This window comes from Cydia splendana, chromosome 27 (assembly GCF_910591565.1).
Source record: "Cydia splendana chromosome 27, ilCydSple1.2, whole genome shotgun sequence".
In the NCBI taxonomy this organism is placed as follows: Eukaryota; Metazoa; Arthropoda; class Insecta; order Lepidoptera; family Tortricidae; genus Cydia; species Cydia splendana.
The window spans coordinates 3,787,804-3,807,152 of record NC_085986.1 but is presented as its reverse complement, the minus strand read 5'-3'; the positions used below and the strand labels follow the sequence as shown (position 1 = coordinate 3,807,152).

Sequence of the window (19,349 nt, the reverse complement as noted above, 5' to 3'; positions counted from 1 at the left end):
CAGGACTAGCACGACATATTTCCTCGTGTATAAACAGAGATGGCGTTGCTGCGAGCGTGCATGCTATGGCCGCTTCTGGCGGCGGTGCAGGCCAAGTGGATCGAGGGACGGATTGATACCAAAGACGTACGTATTTGTTTAACCCTTTACCCCCTTATTCATAAAACTTTACGGGCCTGATTTAGTTAAACTAGTAGTTCGCCCCGAACTGAGAACTCGCGGTTTGCCAAAAATTATATAGAGCGATTGACTTTGTTGCACCTACTTACTCGTATATTTCGACATAAAATAGTAGAAAATAATTTTCAAGAAAAAAAAACCGAATTCTATGGGGGCCGGTGAAAGATGTACATAGATGGTGCACTATGTGGAAAAGGAGGTAAAACCACCCACTTTTCTAGTAGGTAGCATTTCGTTTCTGTAAGGGTCGCAGTTTTAGCCTCACGAACCCACTTTTCTGATAGCAGTTCGGTTCTGTGAGGATTGCAGTTCGAACCTAACCAAAACCACTTTTCTAGTAGCATTTCGTTTCTGTAAGGCTCACAGTTCTAACCTAACCTAACTCACTTTTTTTCGGTTCTGTGAGGATCGCAGTTCAGACCTAACCTAACCCACTTAACGGCGCGTGCGGTGCGGTGTACGGGGGTTTGAGTGGGAGGGGCTAGTAAGTTTGGCATCATTATACTTTATACCTACATTTTATGGTAGGTAATGAAGGTGGTTTATTTAGCTTAGGTATCAGTGGTTTTCCGGGTCAAGGTCCGAGTCCGGGTCCAGTTCCGGGTCCAGGTCGAGGTCCAGGTCTAGGTCTTGGTCCAGGTCCAAGTCCAGGCCCAAGTCCGGGTCCAGGTCCGGGTTCAGGTCCAGATAAGAGCCCGGATCCGGGTCAGGTCTGGCTCCAGGGCCAGCTCCGTCAAATTCGAAATCGCCAAACGTGTAGTCATTGAAGAGTTCTGTTTTGATCATCATCAGCAGTTCCACTTCATCAAATGCGACATTTTTAATGTAAATGCTTGATTTTCTGATAAAAATACAAATATATCTATACCTCTATGCCTTTAAGATTTGAGGAGTTCCCTCGATTCCTCGTGGATCCCATCATCAGAACTCAAGCTTGACAAAAATGTGGCTTAAAAACTTAACTTGCTTAACATACATAACGAAGAGGACAAATCGCCAAACGTGAACTATGCTTCATTGAAGAGTTCCGTTCTGATCATCATCAGCAGTTCCACTTCATCAAATGTCACTTTTTTGAATGTATATGCTTGATTTGTTGATAAAACACATAGATCACTATATGTATGCCTTTAAGATTTGAGGAGTTCCCTCGATTCCTCATGGATCCCATCATCAGAACTGGGTTTTGACAAAAACGGGACCAATCCGTATGTATATACATACAATCAAAAAAATAATTTTCAAAATCGGTCCAGTAATGACGGAGATATGGAGGAAAAAACATTTTAAAAAATCACGATCGAATCTCCTCCTTTTGAGATTTGGAAGTCGGTCAATAAATGAGGGCGCCACTTTCTACGTCGCTCTCACATTTTTGACGTAAAATGCTTACACATGGCAACAATTTATAGTCTGTCAAGCCATTTCCGTCAGTAGAAAAAAGCAGCTATAAAATGTAGGCGCGAAGGGTTATCGTCCCATAGAAAATTTGAATATCGCGGCTTTTTCTACTGACAAACTTGTTTGACCGACTATAGTATGGAAATTTTAGAGTTCCATTTCATTTAATTTCTACGATTTTATGTCCCTCTACAGGCGGCAATGAATCAAAAATCGCGTGGATATATTAAATACAAGGTCTGTAGAGCCCTTAACTGATACTGTATCTGTGGTAAGCCGAAATATTTCCTGTCAAATACCTATATTATGTTTATTCTTATCTTGCTAATTATTTCAAAATGGTAAATTCAAAAACGAAATTATAAAAGTGCAAGCCGAGCACTTTCATTTGATACCAAACTCGACCATACTTTCTTGCAAAAAGATGTCCAGAATAGCAAGACCCCTCACAAATAGCTATTTAGCCTTCTAAGCTCTTCTAGCTCAATAACCCCTTGATCGAGCCTGCTCATAATTTAATGACTAAAATATAATGCCCTCAACTACACGTTTACCCAATTTTATTTAAATTAGAACAAATTTACTTAAGTTCTTGAGTATCAAACTATCCTCTGATAGGTCAGCTTAAAAACATCGAAATGCCGAGACGTGCCCCAAGCCAGCCGCGTGTCGAAAGTAGAATGTAAGAACTTCGTTCGCTTCGCTGGCTCGTTCGATTATGTTTTATCCCTTTCTTACAAATACATAAGTCAAAATGACAGATAAAGACCAACGATTATTAGCTAATAGTTAGGTTTGTAGCGCGTTTATGAATAAGGGTTACCTAGTTCGTAGCGGCAACATACTTGCCATCATACTGAAAACAAAAACGCATCTCTACTATAAGAATTACGGTTCTAAATCGATAGCTAGAAAAAGGAATGTCACATGGTTAAAAGGTTAATAACTATTAAATTAAAAAAAACCTACGCTATATGCCAATATAATGCCTTACATCATTTTGGAAAAGAGCTGACACTCTTTAAGCTGATGGATTGATTTCTAACTTCTATCAAACATAGCTGAAGAACTCGTTTTCACATAAAAAAATCGCATCGAAATCGGTCCATCCGTTGAGCTACGATGCCACAGCAGACAGATAGACAGACAGACATTGACGTCAAACATATAACACACCTTGTTTTGCGCCGGGGGTTAAAAACGGACAACAATCATTAATAAAGGCGTATGCACGCCGGCTGCGTGTACGTAGACTTGCACGTGCGCGTTGTAATATATTAGTCTTAATGAAAGACGCCACATCGCTTGCGTGACAACACACTTGCACATCTGCGCACACGCAGCCGGAATGTGCTCTAACCTGACCTTAAACTCCGTCTAAAGATACTCTGTCTGTCTTTAGCACTTATTTTTATACTGCGACAACTTATAGTTACAGGATAATGTATGCATCCGTAAAGCGTCATCTACTCCAGCTGTAAATTTGCGGTCGTAATATTTTGCACTTGGACGACTGAACGGCCTCAGAGCTTTTTCCCCTATTAGATTTCAGATTTTTATTGGAAAAAAAATAAAAAAATTTATATTGGGATACTTAGGCCATTTTATGAAATATTTCTTCAGGTGACAACCAAAACTCACTAATTACCATCACAAGTTCTTAGCCATAGTGAACCGTATTGATAACTATATATAGTTGATTTTTATTTAATTATTTTTTTGTAATTTGTGAGTTTTGGTTGTCACCCGTCAGGTGACATTTGTCTATGGTATAACCTATAAAATCTTTCAGAACTGGGCGTTCCTCGCTCGCTTCTGCTTCCTGTCGCTAGAGGGCCAGTTCGAATACCTGATAGAGTATGACAAGGACATGGGCACGCCGAATCTACTGCTGTATTATGATGATGATAGCCAGTGGCCGTCGGTGTACCATAGTTCTAAGGTAAGAACACACACATAGGCCACATAGGCCATCAATTACAATGTCACTCCTGTCACTACCAGCAAGGTTGTTGTGAATCAGACACTGGTGAAAAAAAATTCGGATATTAACACGATTTTACAAAAAAAAAAAAAAGAAATTCAAAGTGGCGGCCATTTTTTTCAATCTTTGACTTAGAATTCATGTAACCTACCTTTAGAATCCTCAGATATCAATTTTTATCATGGTTAGAGCAAATTTTCCGTCGGACGTGTGTACTTTTTGAACTAGGTACAAGCAAAAAACTGAAAAACAGCAAAAATCTTTCCACAACTCCTGGAATGGAGCAAACTCAGATTACGCTAATTTAGAACCAAACTAAGGTATTAAGAACATTTCCAGCTTGCAGGGAATTAATTCCTGGAAAAAATCTAATTTGAATGGCCTATCTATTTGATGCTAACTGTAGGTACCTATTAGAAATACTAAGGATAGAAATAATATGGTACACGCACTCTAACGCCGTGACACTAGAGGCGTGCTCAGATATTTATGAACACCTTGGCCGCTCCGTTATATCTGATGGGGACTGTACTTAACACACAGGGGAGAATTTTTCACAATCTACCATCATGACGCTACTTATAGGTACCTAATATATTTGTTTTGTGTGTTCGTAGACGTGCAAAGAGCGAGAAGCTGTGTTAAATAAAGCGGGACAGAATCAGATAATCAAGCTGTCCCATTGGTTCCCCGATACTGAGTACTCGGGCTGTATCGTCACTAAGGAGAGTAAGGAGCTACCGGCCGAGAAGAGGTAATAGTGCAAATAGGAGCAATGAAAACGCGCTATTGTCTAGAAAACTCAAGTGAAACTTAGAAAATGTTTAATGGGTCATTCTCTTAGAATATGTCTGCGGTTGCGTATTGCCACGACTACATATACGACAATACATTTTGTATGGGTCGTGGCAATTTGGGTGACCCTAATAAATAAATATCGCTTTAAAAATTGGCCCAATGCAACTCACGCTGGACCGGGCCGGAGCTTCCGAGGCTTCGTTTTCTATGGAAAGCACTACATGATCACTGATCAGCCGTCATAGAAAATGACATTTCGGTCGCCTCGGCTCGAGCACGGCCCGGTCTAGCATGAGTCATCCTTAACTCGTAAAAGCGCCATCTAGTTGTAATTAACAAAAATATATGCACTACTTTATTCAATTTAAAGAAGTACATTTACTACTGGGCGCCTACCGCTTGTAAATTTCAATACGGCATGAGCGTTATAAAGCTAAGCGTATATTGAGACGCAGGCGACGCACAAAGTTCACGCAGCGCAGCGCAAAGCAGATTTTGTAAAGTATAGACGTCCTTTAGCTACGCACGCTGCGGCACGTCGCCTGCGTCTCAGTATAAGCTTAGCCTTAGGCAAAGAATCGAATAGGTTATAATGGTATATACCTCTAATCTGTTTCCAGCTCCTCAACTACCCCCAAACCCACTAAAACAACAGCAAGACCCAAAAACACAACAAACACAACCAGCGAGCCTTCAGACCCGACCTACTACAACCAGTTCCTCAAAACTACCATGGCGTCCACTACCGTCTCCGATAATTCTACCATTTCTACCAATTCTACCACGTGGTTTGAAGTGGTACCTACGGACGGGTTTTTTACTACTACGGTGGCTGAAGATGAATTGTGGGAGAGTATTGGGGGTGAAAATGATACGAAAATGGAGAAGTTAAATGATGTTGAGATGATGTTTGATAATGATAATAGTAAGGTAAGAATAGTAAATTGTGTCACAAGGGAGCAAAATGACATATTTACGGCGAGGGCGTACATTGAATCCTGAGCGTAGTGAGGGATTCAAGTGTTAACGCCCAAGGTGGAGAATTTTTTGCTACCATGTGACTCCATACTGCTTTTCACATCACATATGAGAAAAATAATTTTCATTTACATTTTCATAATACAAAAAAAAGTGTCCCTGAACAGAAAAGTGGCACTTTGATACCTCCTAGCAGGGAACAAAACGCCCTTTTTCGAATAAGTTTTTTCTATACTTCATTGTTGGCTTTAAATGTATGATACCGACCTAAACGTTAAATTTTCCAGCACAAAATCAAGCGGTCTACATCCGAGCTTCTAGACCGTTACCGCCGCCGTCGCCTCAACTCCGTACCTAATCAGCCTGGACAGGGCTCCGTGGAACGTCTCCTGGTCTCCTGCCACAACTCTAGACGGTTCCGCTCCGCTAGGGAGCGCTGGTGGTTCATCGCAATAAGCAACTGCGATAGCCCGAAGGTACTTATTACCCAACCAGCCTGGACAGGGCTCCGTCGGGCGTCTCCTGGTCTCCTCCCACAACTCTAGACGGTTCCGCTCCACTAGGGAGCGCTGGTGGTTCATCGCTATCAGCAACTGCGGTAGTCCGAAGGTACTTATTACCCAACCAGCCGGGACAGGGCTCCGTGGAGCGTCTCCTGGTCTCCTGCCACAACTCTAGACGGTTCCGCTCCGCTAGGGAGCGCTGGTGGTTCATCGCAATAAGCAACTGCGATAGCCCAAAGGTATTTATTACCCAACAGTCCTATTTGTGATACTAAATCTAGGTTTTAAGTTAAGTCTAAGGAGGTTACTGCCGCCACTCCCTACTTACGGCTCGGCCACGACATCGAGCGACTTGCGACGGCGGGAGGGATAACCATACGTTGGAGCGAAAGGTCCGATCGCTGTGTCACGCTCCAACCTATGGTTATCGCTCCCGCCGTCGCAAGTCGCTCGATGTCGTGGCCGAGCCGTTAGGCAGTCTGGCCTAGTCAGCGTTCCGTGCAACGTCTACTGCCACAACTCTCGACGGTTCCGCTCCGCTAGGGAGCGTTTGTGGTTCATCAGCTACCAGTTACTGCGATAGCCCAAAAGGTATATTAGGTTATATTATAATATACTAACTAATTAGAACCAAAATATTACTTTGCTAATCCGCGAAGCAAAAGCATCCAAAAGCGACTCTGTTCCAATTGAATAGGATTTAAATTTCATTGAACTGAAGAGGTACTATAGGTAGGACCTTGGGCCTTAGGAGATTAAGAGAAATAGTAATTAAGTTTTACCTTGTTTTAGGGACTGGACATCAGATATAAGTTCCTGATGACCAACGGACCAGATGGGGACTTCTGGCATGAGCATTTCTCTGCTGACGAGTTCTGTAAGTTTAACCTTAGTTATCGCTCTTTATAAAGGCATGTGTAAGGCTCAAAATGGCTTTTCCATTTATACATGTATACCTAGCTATGTAGGAGGCCGGTCGTAATATCCGCCAGATGATGAAATCCCTAAGCATATGGTAAAACGTGAAAATCTCTCACCAATTATTTTTTCGTTCCCTGAGTCGACGAAGCCCCGCTACGCGGGGCTCCTATTTCTGGTCAGTTTATACTTCGCGCATCTGAAGCAACCTAACGAATATATGTATCCTACCTATCTATTGGTACCTTTTCTCTGCAGCTGACTGTATTCGTGTTTTTTTTTTTTTCAATTTATTTGGGACAAAAAAGAGTAACAGACAGGGTTTAGACACAGAAATAAAGTACAAAGGATAATAAAGTGTGATGAGACCAAAAAAAATTATTCGTCCTTCCAGATGTCCTCCCGGTCCTTTTGGCGTATACCTTCGCCTACTTCATCGTGATGGTGGCAGTCGTGCTGTGCAGCATCGAGTTGAAATCGCGCCATCTCCTTCACTCCACGTACAAGCTGTTCCTCCTGTCAGTGACCGCTCAGGTATGCTGTCTCTTTCCTTCTTGTGGCCTCTATACAGTGCAGCATCATTGCGCCATCTCCTTCACTCCACGTCCAAGCTGTTCCTCATGTCGGTGACTGCTCAGGTATGCTGTCTCTTTCCTTCTTGTGGCCTCTATACAGTGCAGCATCGTTGCGCCATCTACTTCACTCCACGTACAAGCTGTTCCTCATGTCGGTGACCGCTCAGGTATGCTGTCTCTTTCCTTCTTGTGGCCTCTATACAGTGCAGCATCATCGCGCCATCTCCTTCACTCCACGTACAAACTATTCCTCATGTCGGTCTCTGCTCAGGTATGCGCTCTCTTTTCTTCTTGTGGCCTCTATACAGTGCAGCATCATTGCGCCATCTACTTCACTCCACGTACAAGCTGTTCCTAATGTCGGTGACTGCTCAAGTGCTCAGGTATGCTGTCTCTTTCGCTTCTCCTTGCCAGTGTTTTTTTTTTTCAATGAGTCACCAACGGAGCGGCAGCTGACGTTTATGAAGCTTCACGATTTTCACGAAACATCTCCCTTAACCAATTTACAAGTTACTTACCGCCCGGGAAGTCAGTCTAAACCTACCCTGGTCTTTTTAGTGACAAAGTGTGAAAGCGGCATTATAAACAGGAATTAGATATTTATGGTGGCACTTGCATACTCTGTCACTGCACTCTGTGCAGAAGTTAGCTTTCCGATTCTAAGCGCTACGAAATATTAATCTTTTAATATTTGTTTTCAGCAAGTAGGCGTGATCATACAGACCCTAGCCTACATTCGCTACGCTACACACGGATTTGGCGGCGACGGAGCCAGAGTTGTGGGTAAGTTTACTAAAAATATCTGAGAGCTTTGCTCGGAAAACATATAAAAATTCAAAAATGCGCGTTTTCCCAGAGATAAGACCTAGTTAGATCGAGTTTTCGCCCCCGAAAACCCCCGTATAGCAAAATTTCGTCGAAATCGTTAGAGCCGTTTCCGAGATCCCCGAAATATGTCATCGATATCATCATCATCTCCATCAAGAATTGCTCGTTTAAAGGTATTAGATTAGATAGATAGATAGATATTTTACATGGATTTAGTTAAGACTAACCTCACCTCACCTGGACTCATCTGGCACTATGTCTAAGATTATAAGGATCGTGCGCGTTGGAGGGTAGCAATTGCCATCTTATGGCCTGAATCGGAAACATATATAAACTGCACATTGACACTTCACGCCAAAGCAAGTGACGCGCTTTACAGTTCACGTACGTTTTATGCATTGTAGATTCTGCCATCTTGTGCGCTACGTTGGAAGCTTAAACTTTGACATTTACATTTCGAGCCGATAAACAGGGGGCTCTTGTGCTGCCCCCTGCAGTTCCCTATACGCACTTCTTTACGTTAACACTAGGCTTGTGTCGGTCATGAATGAAGAACTGTTAAGAATGAAATCCCATAAAGGACCGAAAGGAACTAAATCTTTTTGCACGCTCTCAATCGGTCTTCAGGTCCTTGTGGGATTGGTGAGCGCTTGACATGAGTGAAACAGAAAATAGACTGAACGAAATGTTCACAATGACGCTGGCACGAGTACGAACGAGATAAAAGAGCGACAAATAGTCCTAAACCTGAAAACTATGAAGGAAAATCAAAAGTCAAGCTTTTTAATGTCATATTCAGTTGCCAGCAAAGATATAAAAATATACTGTAAAATCGATTCATATTCATTCCAGCTATCATGACCGAACTGAACTAAAGGAACTAAAAGACCGAACTAGTTCGTTTGACCGATTGACCGAGAGCGGAGCGCTCTCTGTAGTGACTGAGCAGGCACAAGCCTAGTTAACACAAAATCTTGTACGGTTGTTGAATGTCACATAATTTAAATGGTGTGTTCCAGGTCAATTTCTCTGCGGCATATCAGAAACGACGTTCCTACTTCTGTTGGTGCTATTAGGCAAGGGCTACACCGTGACGCGTGGAAGGCTTAAAGCTGGCTTCACAGTGAGACTTACCGTCTTCATGTGCTGTTATGTACTGGCGTATATTGGACTCTTCATCTATCAGGCAAAGGTAAGTAATTTTTAAACAAGCAGATACGTCTGCGAGCGATATTCCAAATTTTATATTAACGGAAAAAATGAAAAAATTACGATTCCGGCAGGACTTAAACCCGCAATCCGTGTTGCTCTAACCAATTGAGCTACGGAAGCCTACCAGAACCTCGCGAATCTTTCCATTCCTTCCCTTATCGCCTTTGGGGTGGCGTATAGCGACATCTACCGAAAGACGATTATATCTTTTGTATCCTCTAGCCGCCCAGAGACCTATAAAAAGGTCTCCTGTTCCATTCTAATTTGAACTTTGTGTTGACATAATAAAATTTCATTTTGCTTGGCAAGGTTTGACGTATGGGCGGCTAGAGGATATTGGAACTTTGAGCACGCCCGACATGAACCTTTTCGGAATACACGAAGGTTGATATTGGGCTCCTCGAGTCCTTTGAGTCCTCTGCTTCAAGACTCGACTCAGTTTTCAGACTCTTGTAATTAAGTCTATACTCGAGTACCTTTCAACTTGTTAGAGACCCGAGTCTTTTGTAGAGACCCGAGTCTTTTGTAGAGACTTGAGTCCTTTTCAGAGAATTCTTGATTTTGTTACAAACAATTTCGAAATGCATTGTCTTTAATGTACGCTCGAGTACGCTCTCCAAACCGCTCGATCTTCACCCATACGGACCACGTGCCCGAGCCATCGGAGTCTTGAAGGTTTCGTTTCGTTGAGCGTACTCGGGCCGTCCGGATGGTCGACGACCAGGTATCGCTGGAGCGATGAGGTCGTGAAAGATCTGAACGAGCTCGGTGCCGTCGATTGGACAGAAACGGCGCTAGACAGAGAAGCATGGCGTTCCTTAGTGTCAGAGGCCAAGATCCACTTCGGGTTGCTGCGCCACGGCAGTAAGTAAGTAAGTTGTTTTTAATGTATAATTTGTGGATTAGGTACACAAATCATACAATAACGCCTATAATTCTTTACTCATATTTAGGAAAAACGTATAAAATTGTTGACTCAGTCTTTATTATTCGTAGGCTCGTGTCCTTTTGAGTTGCTCTTAAAAAATACTCAACTAAGTACTCGACTCAGGACTTAAAAGACTCGGAAGTTTTTTAAGAGTCTCGTAAAAACGAGCTGAGTTCTTCAAATGCAGACTCAAATGACTCGAGTTCCTACCAACACTATACTCTGTATCTTTAGGTATTTAAATATAAGTAAACAAAATCTACCCTCAAATGGCTTCTTATGCCAGTTGAGGGTGGATGAAAACATTACACGATCAAATAATGTAGGTTAAAGTCTGGTCGTTTAGTGACTGATCCAGGCGGTTTTGTAATTTGTCGGTCGGTTAACCAATAAATGTTATAACTACTCGAAAATGTACATCTTGTTTGTTTACTTTTATTTAAATACCTAAAGATACAGACTATAGTCATTGGTTTGTTCACAGGCGTTTGACCCGGGCGAAGTCCTGTACCTCTACGAGAGCCCTGCGGGCTACGGTCTCATCGTGCTACGTGTAGCAGCCTCTTGTGTCTTCGCCTATTCTGTCTTCTTCACCGTCAGAAAGTACCCTGAAAAGGTAATCGGCATTTCTTCTTGTCAGTCACTTTAGCACAGCCATAGACAGAAGAAGTTATTCACATTTTTTGGGTAACTCTTAAACAGGGGTTACCAACATTTTTTTTGCAAAGCTTGAGGCTAGACCAGGGGTTAACAACATTTTTTTGCAAACTAGGTCAGGAGTTCCAAACATAAATAGGCATTACAGACCAGGGGCATCCAACATTTTTTGCGCATACACTAGACACTTAGGTATTTGACCCGGGCGAAGTCCTGTACCTCTACGAGAGCCCTGCGGGCTACGGACTCATCGTGCTACGTGTAGCAGCATCTTGTGTCTTCGCCTATTCTGTGTTCTTCACCGTCAGAAAGTACCCTGAAAAGGTAAACGGCATTTCTTCTTGTCAGTCACTTTAACAGAAACACAGAAAAATGTATTCACATTTTTTGGGTAAATTGAGACACTCTTAAACAGGGGTTACCAACATGTTTTTGGCAAACCTTGAGACTAGACCAGGGTTTATGTACATTTTTTTCAAAGCTTGAGGCTAGACCAGAGGTTAACAACATTTCTTTGTAAACTAGGTCAGTAGTTCTAAACATAAATAGGCATTACAGACCAGGGGAATGCAACATTTTTTGCGTATACTCTAGACACTTAGGTATTTGACCCGGGCGAAGTCCTGTATCGCTACGAGAGCCCTGCACTGCAGGCTATGAGCTAATAGTTCTTCGCGTCGCAGCATCGTGTGTCTTCGCCTATTCTGTCTTATTTACCGTCAGAAAGTACCATGAAAAGGTAAACTGTGTTTCTTAAAGTCGTATGCTTTCGATTTTTTTAGTATAGTCATAGACTGAAGGGGTTATAAACCTTTTCGACTTTAGGCTACCAACATTTTTATAAATTTTAACATTCTAAACAGGGGTTAACAACATTTTCTGCAAAACTAGATTCTAGACCAGGGGTTACCAACCTTTTTTAAGTAAACCTAGACATACTAGAAAAGGGATTCAGGGTGATATATTATCACGGCCTCCTAGCCTATAGTTGGTAGTGACACTAAGTGACCCTGCCTACGAAGCAGGAGGTCCCAGGTTCGAATCCTGGTAAGCGTATTTTATTCCTGAGTTATGGATGTTTTCTATGTATATAAGTATTTATATATATATATGTGTGTATATTATGAATATCGTCGTCTAGTACCCACAACACAAGCCTTATTGAGCTTACTGTGGGACTAGGTCGATCTGTGTAAAATTGTCCTATAATATTTATTTATTATTAATTTATATCTATCTCCTTTTTACAGAATATGTTCTACTGTCCTTTCTTCATCTGCGGCACTCTCTGGTTCTACGCGGGTCCGTTGTTTATCCTCACTGCCAACGCTTATATAGGTATCTAACTCATAATGTAACTTACTTAATATAAAATATTTGTGAGACCGAGCTTTGCTCTGAAAGCATATAAAAACTCAAAAATGCGCGTTTTCCAGAGATAAGGGCCCGGCCACATGTCCACGGTGCGGCGCCGGCCACCGTGTAACGGCGCGGTGCCGCCACCGTGAGACGGCACGGCGTCGTTCCGTGGCACGGTGCCGCAACACCGGCGGACGGCGCACCGCTCGGTAGTTATTGTTTTGCTGATGCATAGTTCTCACGTGCTAATTAATGCATAAAAATGGCTGACAATTTAGATGTAGACTTTTTAATTTCACTAGTGGAAGCTAACAATAACTACGGGGCACCGCCGTCTGCCGGTGTGCCGCCACCGTGCCACGGCTCGACGCCGTGCCGTCTCACGGTGGCGGCACCGCGCCGTTACACGGTGGCCGGCGCCGCACCGTGGACATGTGGCCGGGCCCTAAAACCTAGCTAGCTAGATCGATGTTTCGCCTACTAAAACCCCATATAGCAAATTTCATCGAAATCTGAGAGCTGTTTCCGAGATCCCAAATATAAAATAAATAAATATACAAGAATTGCTCGTTTAAAGGTATTATAGATTTGTAACTGCAGTTGAAATATCTTTAAAAAAAAATACTTTAATTTTATTTAGGTAACTATTTCAATTCATCTGATTTAGATGGCATACAAGTATGGGGCTCTCCTAATGAGAAGCTGTTACTGTTGCCAATGGACGGTTGCAACTTCCAGGGGTATAACATGCGCGTTAACGATCCTTTAACACATTCACTGCCAGCGACCCGCAAGGCGGTTTCAGTTCGAAGACGCGTTTTGCTACAAAGCGGATAAACCACGCAAACGACTACGCTCGTAGCTTGTAGCGCGCACTGGCAATGAATGTGTTAAAGTCATGTTTACTCCAGTAAGGCCCACTTGCACCATTCTACTAACCCGAGGTTAAACGGTTAAACCTGGAGTTACTATGGTTACCAGTACAATTTGACACTAGGCTAACGGTGTAACCGCTTAACCCCGGGTTTTTGGGATGGTGCAAGTGGGCCTAAATTGTTTTTGATTTCAGACAAATGGGTGAGGGAGAGCGTAGTTACTGCCGTCCTTCTTCTTATCTCCTTTAACGGACACGTCATGTTTTTGGTAAGTTTTAAATTTTTTTTGTAAGTAAGGTAAGGGAAAGTCACGGTGGAAGGGCCTCTAAATAACTACTCACATTTTTATAAGTTGTCGCATTTTGTCCAATATAACAATCATCATCATCGTCATCTCAGCCATAAGACGTCCACTGCTGAACATAGGCCTCCCCCTTGGACCTCCATTCGTACCGGTTGGAAGCGACCCGCATCCAAATATAACAATACACTGATTTTTTTTAATCTATAGCATCCATTTCTAACTATGTTACTTCTTGAAATTGTCACTCTATGCGTAACACGGGAGACACATAGCGAAACGTTTTGTAAATGCTGCTCCATTCTTACGGGGATAGTCATTGACGTATATATCAGGACTGGCCTTACGGGCAATAAGAATGGGGCCAGTACAGCGGTGTGACACCGTCACAACGCGATTGGTTGATGAGTTCGCATCACGCGCGCGATTGGTCGCAACTAGTGGCGTAGGATTGTGAGTGACACCGTTGAACGAGTACCATATATTTTAGTGCCAGCAAGGACCGTACTTAGATATTACACGTTAAGGGGCTATTCATAAATTACGTCATTTCAAATTAGGGGGGGGGGGGTCTGGACATCGGATGACGGTAGCATGAAGTAGGAGGAAATGGGGTCATTTGAAGCACAAAAATCGTCAAAAATCGATGACGTAATTTATGGACAGCCCCTAATGGGGATAGTTAAATGTAAATTCAGTTAAAAATAAATTATTTGATGTATTTAGTTTATAACCCTTTAGTTTAGCATAGTGATCCAAAAGACTCGAGCCTTTGGAGCTCTATTTTTTAGGGCTCGCCTCATCTCTTGACGCCTAAAAGGCTAAAAGCCTATTTAGCTCTTTAGCCCCCGAGCCTAGTTCTATTTAAGAGCCTAGACTCTTGGGGCTAATAACCTTATTGAGCCCCTAAAAAAAAGCCTATTTAGCTCTTTAGCCCCAAGCCTTAATAAGGTTATTAGCCCCAAGAGTCTAGAATCTTAAATAGAACTAGGCTCGGGGGCTAAAGAGCTAAATAGGCTTTTAGCCTTTTAGGCGTCAAGAAATGAGGCGACCCCTAAAAAAAGAGCTAAAAGGCTCGAGTCCTTTGGATCACTAGCTTAGCATATATACCATTTAATTTTAATTGAGTCATCGCGGAGATTTCCGCGTTTACCTTATCTTATCTATTTTTATAGTTACTGACGCTGCCCGTATTCGCCAACAAGAATTTCCCGTACCACGTCCGAACGACGCAAATAGGTGTTATGGAGGTTCGTATATTTCTCTTTAGACAAATAAACCTATACTGTAGGCCAAGCACATGATTGGCGCGACATTATCTCGCGGCGACATAGACTACCCGTCATTTTCTATATATGTTAATAAAAGAGAGACGGGTAGTCTATCTCGCCGCCAGATATCGGAAATTAAAAACAGCAAACTATATGAAAAGTTATTATTTTTACAGGTGACCGGAAGTTCCGGTCTTGATGGATTTGGACACAACGCCTACCACCCGAGCAACGGGACCGCTCAGACGGTCATCATACCACTCACAAGGTAATAGATAAATATTACATATATCTACATACAGACCAGCAGCAGAAGTTGCTAAGCGGGCGAGGTGTTCAAAACTACCTTGACACGCTCTGATTCTCTTGACAATAAAGTCGCGATCATTTTGAACACCTGCCCCGCTTAGCAACTTGTGCTACTGACTGTACCTACCCGAAAATGGGGATGATGACACATGTTGAATTTTATAACAAAATCTAGTAAAATAGATAGCAAATGAGCAATTTATCACAATAATGTGGATATTAAAAAAATATAGGGAAATAATACAAAAATACAGCACCTGAAAGTTTCAAAATTTAAGTTTTTTTTAAGGGGTCATCCATTAATTACGTCACACGAATTTCTAGGTATTTTTACCCCTCCCCCCTCCTTGTCACACTTGGTCACATTTGGCAAACCCCTCCCCCCTGGTGTGACGTCACATTTCTTCAACGAAATCGGCAAATATTCATTTAATATTATATCAAAATATTTTTGACAAAAGAAATATTAGTAATTTTATAACCTAAACCTGATTAAGAAATAAAATTAAACGAATAAAAACGATTATCGTTTCAAAAACTTGTTATTTAACTGTATAGCGAATAAAATAGTTTAAATAAATTTTCGGTTACTGATGAAGTTAAAGTGACGTCACAAAGTTTGTGACTCCTCCTCCCCCTTGTCACAACATGTCACATTTTCTTGACCCCCTCCCTCCCCCTAAACGTGTGATGTAATTAATGGATGACCCCTAACATCCAAAAACGAAATAAGTAAGGATACGATTCGATTCGATTCCTCACAATTTATCTACATAAACTATATACATAAACGCAAAATTTCACCGACAAAAACGCAATTTTTCTTGTTTTGTCCATACTTCAAGATGGACTCTCATTGACCTTGACGTCACGTTCACTTATCGTTTTGTTCGGGGCGTTTCGCGCATGAAGTACCACTGTCGGACTTTGACTATCATTCCTGACTTTTGTATTGCTTTAATGCAATGGGTCCCATATATATACATTTGATCTTAAAAACAAACCTGATTAATTGATACCATAAATGAAAATTTGTCATCTAGCCTATTCTATTTAATATTCTAATATATTTATCACTTTTTATTTAATAATTTCAGACGAACAGAAGAGCTGATAGGGAACATGTACAGCCAATACATGGCCACCGCCCCCCCTCTGGACACCCCCCTCAACGGCGTCAAACGCATCAACTCCCTCTCCCCCAAAAACCAACTGGTCCAACAAGACAGCACCGACACCAACACATCAGACGACATCAAACCCGTAGTCAACGAAATATTCACAGTAGAGAACCAAATGTCAAAACTAGAGTTGCCAGAGGACAAAAATAATGTACCAAATCCAGTGTTGCCACAGGAAAGTGTGGAAAAACTGCCAAAAATGCCGCATGAGAGTGATATTGGGAATGGGGGTCCAAGGAATGAGTTGCCAAGTGTGTTGAGGTCTAGAAGGAACATATTGGAGCCTTTGAAGAGAGATGATGTGCCGGTGCCTTCGTGGTCACTTGCTAAGGGACCTAGTGTTATTGCGATGCATAAGAAGAATAGTAAAGAAGGTATGTATAAATAGGGAGTATTACTGCAATGTTCTGCCGCCAGAGTGCAGCACTAATTTGTTTAGTAAACCATGGAGTAACTTATACATACTAGGCCTTAAACAGTTTTTTGGCAAGTTTTCACTATGACATTGATGCACCAAGGCGGTTTGTTTACAGGTGGCCTACCGCGAAATTTCTTTATCTGTCTCTCTATCGATCGAATAAGCAAGAGTGATAGAGAGGTAGAAATCGATCTTTCGATTGTCGTGTTTCACGGTAGGCCATGTGATTGACCTAGTGACGCATGATGTGTCATTGATGATGTCAATGAGGTTAGTTTACTGTATGTGCTAGTGGTGCCACCTACGCAGAGCTTTGCCTAATATTCCCTATTAATAAATCACACACACATAAATTCATAGTCTTGATGGTCTAGCTGCCTACGATTGATGAATTAATCTAGATGAATGTCTATCTCCATGAATATTTCAAATAAAAATGTCTACAACCAAGTTTGTATTGACCATAGGTAATAATCCGCAGGACCCTTAAACATGAATTAATGATTATGAATTAATAATGGGTGTGTTGATATTAATTTAGAATCTTGAGTAGCAAAGAGGGACTCAAAGGCACGAGGTTCAAATAACTTTGGCGTTTCGAGTTGCACATACAACTTTTCACCTCAGCAGTGAGAACACAAATACAACATGTCTAATATGTATATCACCGTTATATTAAAAATCACACCACATTAAATTGTTGATAATTTATCAAAATCCGAACAAGTGCGAGTCGGACTCGCCCACCGAGGGTTCCGCACGCTTTTTAGTATTTATTTATATAGCGGCAACAGAAATACATCATTAAAATTTCAACTGTCTAGCTATCACGGTTCATGAGATGACAGGCTATCCTGGTGACAGACAAACGGACAGTGGAGTCTTAGTAATAGGTTCCCGTTTTTACCTTTGGGTACGGAACCCTAAAAAAGACGGCTACGCATTATGAGAAGTTTTATTTGTTTAACTGTTTTCGCAAAGTGCCTACGCTTATTCTAGCTACCGACACCTACCGATTTCAAAATATAGTTTGACAAAGGACTGTCTCATTTCAATCATAGACAGAGAGAATCATACTATCTTTGTCTTACACTAGTACTCACACCCAAAAGAAAAGGATGAGTATAGTTTTCCTGGTTCTTACTGACTGACAAATTGGTTTGACCAACTATAATTTTACTTATTTCCAGATCCTCCAGAACCGGTAGCCAACGGCAAGAAAGTCCCTCCGGTCCGCAACGGTCTCCACCAGAGTTCCGGCGCCATTTCCACCATACACGAGGGTCGAGAACAGAGCTACCCCCCTCCCAGCACGCTGCAGCTGTTCAACGCCAAGCAGGAGAGTGGGGGGTAACGAGGCGGCCGAGAGTGGGGTGCAAGATACCGGTGAATATCTATTCTAAACTAGTGGTTTTACTACAGTGTAGGGAGGGGAATTTTCGTATGGTGATTCTGAGTCTAAATAACCCAAAAGTTGATGGATTTTCGAAAAAAAGTAGGTAATGGTACCATTTTTTCTGAAAACCCCCCAGGTGTAACGGGGGGCTGACAGTGGGGGTGATATACCTACATGTAAATATTTAATTTCTCAAACCTACAAGCAGTAAATTTTCATAGTCCTAGTGTGAAATTACACGAAATTTCTAATTTAGGTAATTTTATCGTGTCGTCGTGGTTCCACGAATTTTTGAGAAAAAATATGAATACCTAGGCCGTCTGTTCTCAATTTCCCGGCCTTTGTAGTAAGCGGAATATTTTTTAATAATGAAAATACTCCAGAATAAGGACTATTATTATTATTACTGGTTGATATTAGTTCAGTGTTAGAGTCTGGCTCATGAATGTTGAACAGACCTGCAAAAACGCGGCAATTTAAAAAAAAACTGTAGCATACGGCTCTTTCAAGGATTGTATATTTTTTATATTCTAGAAATGATTAAAAGTATAAAAGTTATGCATTCCTTGTAATCAAGAACCGCCTACCTGCTGCTACAAATTTTTGAATATGCCGCGGTTTTGCAGGTTCAACTTTCATTACCCAGAATCTATGTTAAAAACCGGGCAAGTGCGAGTCGGACTCGCGCACGAAGGGTTCCGTACCATAATGAAAAAAAAACGGAAAAAAATGCAAAAAAAAAACGGTCACCCATCCAAGTACTGACCACGCCCGACGTTGCTTAACTTTGGTCAAAAATCACGTTTGTTGTATGGGAGCCCCATTTAAATCTTTATTTTATTCTGTTTTTAGTATTTGTTGTTATAGCGGCAACAGAAATACTCACGGTTCGTGAGATACAGCCTGGTGACAGACAGACGGGCGGACGGACGGACAGCGAAGTCTTAGTAATAGGGTCCCGTTTTACCTTTTGGGTACGGAACCCTAAAAACGACCTCAAGTAATAAGTTAATAGATAAGTAATTATGTTAATAAATGGCACCAGTATTTCTTTCTTTGCAAAGGGGCTGTCCATAAATTACGTCATCGATTTTTGACGATTTTTGACCCCCCCCCCCCCCCCTATAATCATCCAAAAATCATGCTTCAAATGACCCCTTTTCCTCCTACTTCATGCTACCGTCATCCGATGTCCAGACCCCCCCCCCCCCCCTAATTTGAAATGACGTAATTTATGAATAGCCCCAAATCACTTTTGTATAACATGTAGATACGCG

General features: G+C 41.8%; 1 protein-coding gene across 1 annotated transcript; it reads left to right on the top strand.

The window, feature by feature from the left end:
- LOC134803709 (transmembrane protein 145-like) lies at nucleotides 1-18,030 on the top strand. The gene is made up of 16 exons (XM_063776513.1): nucleotides 1-126; nucleotides 3,374-3,523; nucleotides 4,183-4,319; nucleotides 4,984-5,293; nucleotides 5,629-5,817; nucleotides 6,637-6,721; nucleotides 7,157-7,296; nucleotides 8,039-8,120; nucleotides 9,185-9,357; nucleotides 10,790-10,921; nucleotides 12,213-12,300; nucleotides 13,391-13,464; nucleotides 14,673-14,747; nucleotides 14,945-15,036; nucleotides 16,175-16,632; nucleotides 17,867-18,030. Exons 1-16 carry the CDS (start codon nucleotides 40-42, stop codon nucleotides 18,028-18,030), a joined length of 2,436 nt encoding a protein of 811 aa, XP_063632583.1. The 5' UTR covers nucleotides 1-39.
- Nucleotides 18,031-19,349: the final 1,319 nt, after the last annotated feature.

What these genes read in the sequence shown, in the direction of transcription:
- LOC134803709 (XM_063776513.1), top strand. Translation starts at nt 40, where the DNA reads ATGGCGTTGCTGCGAGCGTGCATGCTATGGCCGCTTCTGGCGGCGGTG. An exon ending in ACGGACACGTCATGTTTTTG is followed by an intron (nt 13,465 to 14,672) that starts GTAAGTTTTAAA and finishes CTATTTTTATAG; the next exon opens with TTACTGACGCTGCCCGTATT. An exon ending in TAAGAAGAATAGTAAAGAAG is followed by an intron (nt 16,633 to 17,866) that starts GTATGTATAAAT and finishes ACTTATTTCCAG; the next exon opens with ATCCTCCAGAACCGGTAGCC.